The sequence below is a fragment of the Trachurus japonicus genome, chromosome 15 (assembly GCF_045865225.1).
Source record: "Trachurus japonicus isolate A0001 chromosome 15, Traja_1.0".
Classification (NCBI taxonomy): Eukaryota; Metazoa; Chordata; class Actinopteri; order Carangiformes; family Carangidae; genus Trachurus; species Trachurus japonicus.
This window is the reverse complement of record NC_140921.1, coordinates 27,158,907-27,171,221: the sequence shown is the minus strand read 5'-3', so window position 1 is coordinate 27,171,221 and position 12,315 is coordinate 27,158,907. Positions and strand designations below refer to the sequence as shown.

The 12,315-nt window shown below is 41.3% G+C and overlaps 1 protein-coding gene across 2 annotated transcripts in view; it reads right to left on the bottom strand.

Annotated features, from left to right (window-relative positions):
• Positions 1 to 11,488, bottom strand: part of valopa (vertebrate ancient long opsin a) — a 28,358-nt gene extending 16,870 nt beyond the window's left edge. For both annotated transcript variants that reach the window (XM_085800834.1, XM_085800835.1), the window contains exons 1-2: positions 10,972 to 11,488; positions 7,119 to 7,329 (exon numbers count right to left, since the gene is read on the bottom strand). In XM_085800834.1, the coding sequence (XP_085656960.1) occupies positions 7,119 to 7,329; positions 10,972 to 11,335 (575 nt within the window). In that variant the 5' untranslated portion in view covers positions 11,336 to 11,488. The remainder of the gene's footprint in view (positions 1 to 7,118; positions 7,330 to 10,971) is intronic.
• Positions 11,489 to 12,315: the final 827 nt, after the last annotated feature.

The window sequence follows — 12,315 nt, the reverse complement described above, 5'->3', positions numbered from 1 at the left end:
TTACATTTTTTTTTACTTTTAATATTTTGATTTCTGATGTGGATGTCTCGATAGATTCACAAGATGAAGCCAAACTCTGTGAACTGACTGAAGTGTCACTTTAAGGACAAAATGATCATCAAAGCCATGATTTCCCAGCTATGATCTGCCTCTAAAATGTCATCATGGCATGTAGAAGCTTTCATCTGGCTGGAGAGAGAGAGAGACAGCCAGCAGTGTTACAACTCATTTGTGCCTCAGCTAACAGCTAAAACAAATCCCTGTTTCACAATTAGGGGCCCCAAGGCCTCTAATTTAGTCTAATTATGGTATTTCCATGAGAATGCCTACCACCGTCAAATGAAACAAGCCTCAGATTAATTTGCAAGGAACCACCTGGCACACAGAGTGGTGTAGTGTGTGTGTGTTTGTGTGTGTGTGTGTGTGTGTGTCTGTGTGTCATGCATGGTTGCACCTTAATCCTTATCATACATGTTTGTGATGCAGCACAAACCTCAATCCTCACTCAAACAGTCATGTGACACGTTTGTAAAAAATCAGTTCATGGTGCATAATGATTTCACAGTTAAAAAAAAGAAAGTGTTTCACCAGGTGTTTTCCCACAATGTTACACTGTGATTAAAAACACATTAGAATCTCAACACATAACTGCACCAAACAACTGTGAACATGGAGGAGCACTTTCTGGCTATTCTTATTCCTGTCAGAGCTTTTCACTTCAGGCCCATGAACTGATAATAGGGACTGTGACTGCTACAGCGGCCACATAGTTCATTAATATCAAACAACATTCAACTACAACTACAATGTTTTATTGCTACTTCTTGGCACTCACTCTTTTTACGTCAAACTAGTCTTCCTTCTGTGACACAGTCAGGGGGCAAAATTAAAAATATGAAGTATGTCACGGGCCAAATGCTGAGACGGGCCAAACGTTCACTTTTACAAAGCTTGAGCCAAATTTGCATTTTGGAAAACATTTTTACATATCATAAAACAAAATTATATTCGATAACACATTTACAAGATCTGGCCCCCGGGCCTTGAGTTTGATGTGTGTGAATATGGAGTCACATCTTGCTGTGTAGCCACTTCTTCAACCAGCGCTGCTAAAAGTCCCTAATACTTGAAATCTCTGATCTGTTCAGGGGCCCACGTGCTGGTTTCATCCCTGAATCATTCACACCTCCAAGCATGCTCAGTTTTGTCCTACTTGCACTCTCTGCAGTAAACATAACATCGTCCTGTGTCCCTTTCAAGCCATTGTTTCATCAAATGTGGCATGTGGCCCAGCAGTTAATTGTTGAAATGGACGTGTTGCATTAGTCACAGAACAAAACACACTGAGTGTGATGGGGTGAATCACATGAGTCAGATTTCCAAACATGTCATTAGTTTAAAGGGATAGTTCATCATTTTGGCAAATTGGCCCATTGCCATAATCCCTATAGTCATAGCAATAGGTTCTTTACCTTTATTTGTCGGTGTAAGCTGTTTTTAGAACGGCCGAGCAGAGCTGCTCAGAGCTATGCTATGGAGGCTAATGAGATTTCTTCGTTTTCTTCATCAAACTCATCAAATATACAATCCAACAACTCCAAAACGCTCTGGTGGACAAGGGATGATGGAAATGGGCCAATTTGCCCTTTATCCCTTTAAAGAATGAGTCCTTCTCACCACCAACTAGTGCCCCCCTGTCCACTAACAGTCCTCTTCACTGTAAGAGTGTATGCCCTCATTCACACTGAGGAGTTTTCACAACATTTGTTTTTATATATTTATATACGTATAGCCAAAAAATAGGCAGCAAAATGTGAAATCCAAAATATACTGACAACATTAAGAAGTTAACTTGATTGCTATCAGAAATAGGAATGTTTTAACTTATTTACTCATCTAGTTTATTCAGAAGAGTTGTACGGAAAAGGAGGTCACAGTCTGTCCACTGGCCCCCGAGCAGTTTTCTAGTTAAGGACAATGCCCAAAGGCACCACAGTGTGTTGATGGGGGAGGGGCAAGCATTGTTTATTTTGTTGTTGTTGTTTAGTTTTTTTCCTTTTCAACAATAATTATGATTATTGGAAACATTAGAAATCATAGATGCAATAACAGTGAAGCCAGGTGGCTCTGCCTCCTCTACTGTATCTCTTATTCTAAAAGCTTAGGAAGCTTTGAACAGGTTTGTATGGAAAAACAAATTCCTGTTCATGGCTCAACTCTCTGAACTGTCTTTATGATTTTTAAATGTCATCTCCTGCTTGATAGAGTTACATGATTTAACACTTCATTAAATTAAGTGCCAGATCTTTTATGTCAAAACTGAAGTTTTCACATTTCACAAGTAACACAACTGTATAGTAGCAATGATCAGTAGACCGTCTGACATAGGTAAACTTACAACAATTTCTCTACAAAAAAAGCTTCTTCTTTTTTAACCCCTTCTTGTTTGTACACAACATCTATCTGCCCATCCTGGGTGAAGGATCTCTCCTCTGTCTCTCACCCTGAGGTTCCTCCTGTTTTTCCCTGTTAAAAGGGTTTCCCTGAGGATGTTGTTATGATAAGCCCTCTGAGGCAAACTGTTTGTAAAAATGGGTTGTACAAATAAACTTGGGTAACACTTTACAATAAGGGTCCCTTAATTAACGTTAGTTAGTACATTATTAAGCATTAATATATAAACGAATGTGTTAAATAACGCTGAGTAATGCATACATAATGATAACTAATTACATTATTCAACTTTTAATTTATTAACTGACTCTGAGTAGTAAACATTAATTAACTGCTTAGTAATAGGCTACATTAATTAATGTGATACATAATAATGATTGTTTATATATCTTTAAACAGTTAATTAATGCTTAATAATGTACTAACTAACGTTAATTAAGGGACCCTTATTGTAAAGTGTTACCTAAACTTGCCTTGCCTATTGACACTTTATATTCACAGCTCAAAAAACAATATGGCTGTCCTAACCTTTGAAAAAATATATATATATTATAAATTGCTGTGGCAAAGTATAAATATCCTTCCTTGATACCTTTTCATTTAAAAGGGCCCCAGGATCATCACAGAGAAATGTACTAACATGAAGGAAATGAAGAACTATATGGAGGATTATCAATCTATGCATGGAGGGAAATATGGGAGCAAACAGAGATTCCAACTATATTACCTAAGACATACATGTAACCTGTCAAAACATAACATCCTGGTACCTGTACTAAGTGTCATGATTATTGTACCATTGGAAAGTCTCAGTACACCTCCCTGTTGAATTTACAAGATTTAGCCTAGTTAAAAATTCTTATTATCATAATGTTATCAGGGAACATGAATGTTACTTTAAACTTTCTATTTTTGCAGGATAATGTTGTTAACTAATTTCAAAGTAAACTCATAAATCTGAAGGAGGACAGTGACGGCGGAGAGCACAGGCAGCTGAACTGATGCCAAGTCAGCCACAGTTGGTAGGGAGGTAATGAAATGGCTAAAATATGACTCAAATTACATTAGGACTATGTGGAAAACAAAATCAAAATGAAGTCAAAACAAAATAAAAACATGACTGCATCAATTTCGAGTACTTTCCAATAAGCTTGGCAGATGCTGCCAGAGGAGGTCAGGGGGTAAGGTCTCTGATTTAATTTTTATGTGCAGATTTCCCAAGCAGCTCCAGGTACGTAAGCCGGAAACTTCCATTATCTGTGTGTTTTTAAAACGCCCTGCTCTGTTCTGTGGTCTGATGTTCTGCTTGTTGTTGTTGAGCCTCTCTGCGAATAACACTGTCTGTTTTCAGACATAGCTGTGACGTTCATTCTGCCATGTACAACACACATTTCCCCTTGGGGATAATAAAGACCACCTAACTAAATTAATTTTTAATAAATGTCCTCCACAATAGCTGAGCAACAGCATGGCTTTGAACGAAATTGAGCAACATTCCTGTGGCACATTGTACCTGAACCTCTCTGCAAGGACACAGCCACTTGCCGACAACCCACTGACACCCACTCCTCCAGTACAAACCTTCCATTTCTTTTTAAAGGGATACGCCAACTTTTTTTTTTCGTGTCTTGCCTCACTCCCGAGTCCATGACAAGCAGATAGAAACCATCCTTTCGACTGTGCGTGCAATAACAAGGGAGATGTGGGCAGAGCTGGCGCACCGCTAATTAGCTTAGCTCGAACGCTGGCCTGCCTCCACCTAAAGTCATCAGAGAAACTCTTCAGCAACTCTAAACGGAAACCGACGGGCCGATCTTCGTCTCAGAGCTGACAAAACTCCGGTAAGGCATCTTGAGCGGTCAAATGCCGGTAACGGGACGAGATCGGTCAAAACGGAGGGTTCAAGCAAAGCCTTTTTTTTTTGGTTCAAGCTAGCTACATCGAGGGTAGGTTAGCTTCCTATTTCACAAAACACAATATTGTCATGGTTTTCTGTATGTAAAGGGAAACTGGTGTTTTATTTTGTGAAAGTAACCGCCGCGTTGGTCACAACGGCTAGCTTGAATAGCGCCGAATTCGTCCGAACAAAATTGTAAACAGCTGGTATTTAGACAAATTAACGACACACTGCTGATCTAAACGGCTACTTTCTCACCTAAAAATGTTTGAAATGTCGAAAAAGTGATATATTTACAGAGTTTAGAGTTAAAATGAAATCAGCTTCTGACTACTGATTTCGGCTGGGGTAGGAGGCAGGGTAACACTACTTATGCACTTTCAGCGTTTGAGCTAAGCTAATTAGCGGTGCGCCAGCTCTGCCCGTATCTCCCTTGTTACTTCACACACAGTCGAAAGGATGGTGTCTATCTGCTTGTCATGGACTCGAGAGTGAGGCAATACACGAAAAAGAAAATGTTGGCGTATCCCTTTAACATTCAGAAGCCAAACTGTGCTGGACATTTGGATGTAGCCAGTTCTATATAAATAAGGCATTTAAAATGCACCAGACCATGCATATGGCAACTTGTGCTGTGTGTGCTACCGCTGTTGACCAAATGGTTTCTGACAGAACTTGTGCTGAATGCAGCCAGAGGTGGACTGGGTCATCTATGAGATCACCTTATGGAGATACTCTTAATTGTATTGTCTGAGCCATTTGTTCCCCCTGTGCTGAGCAATGGTTCCCTTGCAGGGCTGGAGGCAAACACTCAGCTTCATCTCTGTACGCCTTTGATCAAAGCAGCTAAATAGCATTACCCAGATGGCACCCTGAGGGCCAAGGTTAGAGCCGACCTGTTTCTTGACTTTTTCCACGAGACACCTTTACACTGTTGGAGCAAATTGCATTTGAAGCAGCACTGTGGATCTGAGCCACAGGGCTGAGTGTTGAACGTCTATCTTTATCTGTCTGTCTGTCTGGAAAAAATAATGAGGAGTCAGTATCTCAGGCTTAAAGATTAGGTTGTGGTTAAAGCTTATGTAATCAACATTCTTGAAGTAGCTATCAGAGTATCATATCTTTAATGTAAAGAGGTTGGCCGTAAGAATGAACATGCAGAAAATCCCCTCTTCCTGCCCATTTTGGTTTTATCCATAATTCAACCGTTTGGTTTGGTAGGTGAACAGATACACCACTCCCACAATGCTGAAGCTGAACAACAGACAAAGTTAGAGCCCGACCAAAACAGAGCTGAGGTGTGACTGATTACTGGACTTGGAATTAGAGATGACTGCTAACATTTTTCCATGTTACCTGGATGTTTTACATTTGAGAATATCTGGTAGTACTTCAGCCAGATTATTAATATAAAGATGTTGTTTTTACCAATTTGCCACCAAGTGGTCAGAAAATCAACTACTGCCGTTTTGTGTGTGTGTGTGTGTGTGTGTGTGTGTGTGTGTGTGTGTGTGTGTGTGTGTGTGTGTGTGTGTGTGTGTGTGTGTGTGTTTTCTAAAACCATTGGCAGAAAAGAACTGTGTCTATGTAAATAAGTTTGCCTCAGCTAATAATACTAGATATTTTATACCTACAGCCATCAGGCTTTTTAATTCTTCTGCAAATGGTAGATGAACTGCCAGGCAAATGAATTCCCCTTTGGGGATTAATAAAGTCATTCTTATCTTATCTTATTTTATCTTATCTTATCTTATCTTGTCTGCAGATGCGAGTACAAGTATTTTTTTAGTGCATTAGTGGATGTTAGTTTTAAAAAATGACTGAAAACATTATTCAGTATTACAGTGCCACATGTAAGAAGACTTATTTTCTTCACTCTATTGAGCTGATTTTGTGCCATAGTGCTCTGTAACTTGTGCTGCCACTTCAGCTCCATTGAGATTAACAGAATTGTATTTGCACTGATCAAAGCACTGAAAACAAAATTCTGTAGAACTCCACAGTAAGTTTTCTCTCCAAGAACAATGCCCTGGGCTGTGTCTCAATTCGAATACTTCCATGAGTACACTGTCATGTAGTATACTATGTGCACTATGTACTTTCTTCTGTAGTGAATACGGTTAGTGTTGTCTCAAATCGAATACTGTCATTGTGCACTTACCGGAACTAATGATCGCAACGGTTGCCATTGTTTTCGTTTTTTGGATCGTTATTGTCAACTCATGCTTGTTTTGTTTGTTATTTCAATTAGCGATTTTTTTCTTTTCTTTTTTTTGCTTGTGTGCGCCACCTGTTAAATGAGAGGTGGAGATTACACCGCCACGTCAGCCGGGTCCTCTTACTGGCGGAAAACATTTGCCTACCTACAGTATATATTCTCTGCTACGTAGCTGAGACGGTTATCATTGAGAGTGCAAAGTGTCCATCGTTCCACACTCAACTTTTGAACCGTTTGAGTGCACCATCCAGGTACTTATTGTACACTGCATTTTGACATACTTGTGAATTGAGACTCACTTATATACTCAAAATACTTAGTTGAAGTATGGAAGTATTCTAATTGAGACACAGAACTGGTTTCAGAATGATATTCAACACCATTTCTACTGTATGAAACATGCTTGACAGGAGATTAAAAACTGAAACAAAGAGGCAGAAAGGGAAGAGAAAATGTGTGTCCATTGCCCCTTTGACACAACACTCACTCTTTCATGTGACGGTTCAAACACTCATTGATCACAGACTTAGTAAAACACTCATTTCTTACCAGTCAGGCTCACAGGTGGTTCCAATCTTGCTCACAGTATATCTGTTCCAGCCCAGCACAGGTGGGAAGGTCCAGATGAAGGAGAAGGTCCAGACGAACAGCAGACCCAGGACTGCATGCTTGGCTTGCAGTCGGATGTTCCCCAGAGGACGGCAGATCACAAAAAACCGCTCGAAGGACAGAACGGCCAGGGACCACAGGGCTACAATCCCTGCAGCAGACAGCAGGAGGTCAGAAACACACAAAACCAACTCCTGGGATTAGTTTTTATCATCTATGAGAATCAGGGCTCTGTGTTCTGCTTTACCTATCTCACTGTAATAATAATAACCCCAAAGAAATGACATTCTGACATTTGAGCACATAAGTGCGTTTCTGTCTATGTGTGTTTTTGCTTTTTGTGTTGTTGTTTTTGGATTCACCCCCTTAATCAACAGAGTGTGAAATCTCACTACTTCACACTTTTCTAAAGTATATATTTTTTTGGCTTTTCATGCCTTTATTTGATAGGACAGTTGAGAGTGTGACAGGAAACGGGAGGCAGAGATGGGGGGAATGACATGCAGGATAGGGCCGTCCGACGCGGGACTCGAACCGGGGCCGCCTGCAGCGAGGACTATAGCCTCAACACATGGGGCGGGTGCTCTACCAACTGAGCTAAACACCGCCCCGTTACTTCACACTTTTCTAACTCATCGCACTATTCATAGATATCATGTGACGTCACACAGCGGTCACAGCGCCATCCTGAGGACCGACTTACAAGTCTGACAAAAAGAGTGGATTAACATTTTTTTATGACACAGCTCTATTGAATCCTGCATTTTGATTACACATACACTCTGATTCTACATTTCTACATTCTACTTTTATTTCTGTATAACAGACCGTTGCTAGGGACGCCGCTCGGATCAGAGTGGCCCAGAGCAGAAGAACTATGCAGGATATTTACCTTCTCTTTCATTTTTACCATCATTAAACAGCTTGGGACTTATTGTGATGTTAGATAAATGACTTGTGGGAGAGTGGAGGCTTTCTGCCTTCCACACCGCTGCTGGATACCAAACCTGCAATCAAAGCCTCTGACCTGGTGTCACAGCTCTCTTCTCTACAAACACGTCCCATGATCTCTTTGTTTATGACAGATACGACTACACAAATACACACATAGTAACATGTATGTGATAATACATCGATCCTCTGATTGATTATCAAAGGCTTCATTGAAAACAAATGCACACGACCAGGAGGAGGTTTAGCAAAACAGCAGAGAAGTGACCGGACTTGCAGATACGCTAAATGCTGCAATTTATAAATCGATAAAAGTCGTATTTTGTTCAACATTATGTCTGAGCCGTGTAATAAGTGGGATAATGTAGAGTTAGTCTGTTGTTATGGGGAAATAAAGACTGAGACGTCCTTCATCGTAGCCCATACAGTCTATGATCGTACAGTAGCTGTGCCTAAGTCCACAGTAGATCCTCAAGATGGCGCTCACAACCACAACGTTACATGACTGAAACCTATGAATAGTGTAACCATATTTCTCAACTTTGACAAAGTATCCATTTGTGCGCTGCACACAGGTGAAAGAGGAGGTGCTGTTACCTGAAATAGTTTAATGATCGGAAGTGAACGCATTACGCTGTCTTTCAATGGGCTAAAAAAAGCAGACTTTAATTATGGTAATAAGCCTCTGTCACAGACTGGTTAATTAACTATTCCTCCACAGCCAGAGACTATTAGCGTCTGCCCACTGGGCTCACGAGAGACGACAAAGGAAAGGATGTTTAGGTATGTCGCACACATTTCAACAAGAGGACTGCAAATACGATCAAAAGCAACACTTTAAAACTGCTGCTTTTTGTTTTAAGTGACCTAAAACTGATCATCACAGACCAGCCTGACTCTGTTCATTCAGTTTTCATGTATTTGTCTGTGAAACACATGGCACATGTCGACAGGACAAACTCCGGCTCAGGAAATATATTTGCCCTGAACAGAATATTAAGCGGAGCATTCATCCCACTCATGGGGATGAGCTAGGTCAGCTTAATCACTTCCCAAACTCTCACACACACACACCCTTACACACAGTTGTGTTGCAGTAGTATCACCTGCACGTGATACTACTGCAACACAACTGTCAGTCACTGAAACTGCTGTCAAGGCTGGAACTGGTGTGGCTTCTTCAACATATACGTCCACATACATTTTGGTTTCTTCTGTGTTAACTGTGAGCTGCAGATGCTCTTTGCCCTGACCTATATATTTTTACAGACTTCTTCCTTCTTCTTCCTAATCACAAGTGGTCAGGTGGTAATTCATTACATCACTATGCACCCGGAACACCAAATTTTGCACAATAAAGCCGCTGTAGCTCGATTACTCTGGTCTTTCTCTCTAACATTAGTATTAAAAGCTGCTATATATCTTAGGGAAGAACTTCATGCCTTCAGTTAACACACAGCGTAGTGCAAGTCTGGCATGTGGAACCAAAGTTGTCTCGTTAAATCACAATGATTCATGTGAAAGTAAGCATTCGCACAGAATCATATGAGACTCATCATATCCTCCTAATTATCTGTTGTGATGACTTAATGTTTTCTGCTGATGGTGAATCTGGCAATCTGATGGCGTGTGAAACAAACATCCTGTGACTTCCTCTGCAAGTTGTTTGAGTTGCCAAAACGAGATCGCACAAACCTCGTTACCTAATTGAATAAGGAGCCTCTTTGCCCGACAAACAAGTATTCTCCTTCCTCTCTGCGAATTGCAGGCTGCTCCGCCACACACCCACTTTTCCCACTCAGAATCCTTTATTGTTTTATTTGAAATGTGGCTTCAGTGGTGAAGCTGTGAAACCAATCCACTGGCTTAGTTAAATGTTATTGGTGGTCATGGTGCAGGTAACCTACTTATGGCTAGTCATGCACGACTACAGTATGTGAGGAGGCTTCTGCCCCACACTGCTGCTAACGTTTGCTGTGAACGCAGCTTTGAATTCTAGGTTGAAGACCCACAGTGGGCTTTGTTACTGATCCTAGTGCGTCTGCTTTTATACACACATCACAGCACGAGCAGCAAATGTCTTGCAGGCACAGTTTTCGAAAAAATCAGATACACCGCAGTTAACAATGAGCCAGACATGTGACTTTTTGTTACTGTGTTTTGTTTTTACACTGAAAATTTGGATTATATATATATATATATATATAAAAAAACTTTAAACCTCCTGAACTCTGTCCATAACCCCAACTCTGACCTTGGTGCTCTGGTTTTAGTGTGCCATGTTCTCCATAATAACACTTTAAGAGGTGCATTATGGGATTATATGACCTTTATATAATGTTATTTACAAATTGGAATTTATAACACATTGACACACAAAGATTCCAGGTCAAAAAGTTAAATGTTGTTAAAAAAAAAAAAAAAAAGAAGCAGAAAAAAATCTGTTATTTTAACATTATTCCTGTTTTATCAATGTAGTATTTTCCTGCCATCGATACATTCATTAAAATATGTTGCTTAATTTGTAAGAAAGAACCGAACAGAACTTCACCCTCAGCCTGTTCCCTTTGACTGCTGTTGTAGTGGAGTTCATTCATCATTTGTCATTTTTATTTCACCTTCATCCCAGATGCTCTGATTTATGAACAGATGCTGATAGAAGTGTGAGAATGAGCCATGTGCCGCTGGCTCTTCATCATCTTCCATCTTTAGCAACACATCAATAAAAAAAAAGCTCCAACACTGACATCTACAGTTGTGAAAGTTGTGCTTCTGTAGCGCTGCAGTTATAGTACTTGAATAAAATAATAATAATAATAGAAGGACCAATGTTGAAACCTACCGAAAAATGTCACAGCAAACCCTTCCAAGACGCAAGCCCACCTCCCCAGGAAGAAAAAACCCCTGGCGTTTGTCAGGAAACTTATTAGTCCACCGGTGAGAGAAACAAGAAAGTCAGCGATGGCTAAATTGACTATGATATAGTTCAGGGGCTGTCTGAGTTGTTTGAACTTGAAAGTAACAAACATAACCAGGAAATTCTCGCTCAGAGACAGCGACGTGACCACGAACATGAGCACGGCCAGGATGGTGAAGTTCCACGGCGCGATGTTCCTAACGGGTGCGTTAAAGGGATCATCAGTATAGGCGAGTTCTGCCGCCACCGTGTAGGACACGGCGTTCACTGACAGACTTAGAGTATCCATTGTCCACGCCCAGATTGTAGGCTACTTGCTTGGTGACCCTAACCGAGGAAAAACCATGTTTGTCTGTCTGCGCTGTGGTGGAGCATCCTGCGCGCCCTGGCACTCTGCTTTCAGAAAGTTCTTGCACTGAAATCCGCGTCGCTCGGGGCGCATGGTGGAAAAGAGGAATCCCACAGAAAAATCCTGAGTGGAGCCGCTGTGAAGAGCGCGCGGGGGTCTACATGTGAGCGTGGAGCGGTGGGGACGGAGCGCACGGTGCACGGCGCAGCCAAAGTCTTGGAAAGCGTTTGCAGCAAGTGCGTGTGAGACTGATCGGTAGCATCTTGGAAGCTCTTATATAGGCGGCTCGTGCACCGCTGCTGCTGCTGCTGCCTTCAAGGAGAGACGACAGGACGCCACGCGCGCCCTTCGTGTGCGCGTTTCTCAAACTGATGACAACAAAGTCTCCAGGCTTGACGCACACACTCTGGCTGAACCCGCGAGTTTATAGCTGCCAGCCAATAATCACTCTCTGTCCCGATTAATACACCAGGGAGGGTCTGTTGTTAATTCATTATACATTGACACGTGGTGGCTTTTCCTTCTATTCAGTAATGCGTAATTAGGCAGCTGATTGGTCTCACTGTACATTGTTGCATCCATCCAAATTAAGAGCTACATCTGTTTTGCATATTACCTGTAGAACTACAATCAACTGTGTATGTGTATAGGCTACAACACGTGCGTGGTTAATTGACCAGCCCCAATTAAATGAAGCTTTTTAATCAACTTTGACACACTGCTGTGCATTTGCGCAACTCCACACTTATGAAATTATGACTTCAAAAGTGTGGACTTGTTTAACCGGGGCCTGATCATTAGAGTTAATGGCACTTCTTACTGCAGTTAAATGTAGCATTAAGAGATCAAGTCACCACCGCTGGGCTTTGATTATGTTAGTCCGCCCTCACCACAGCAGCAGCATCACACCAGTTCACTAA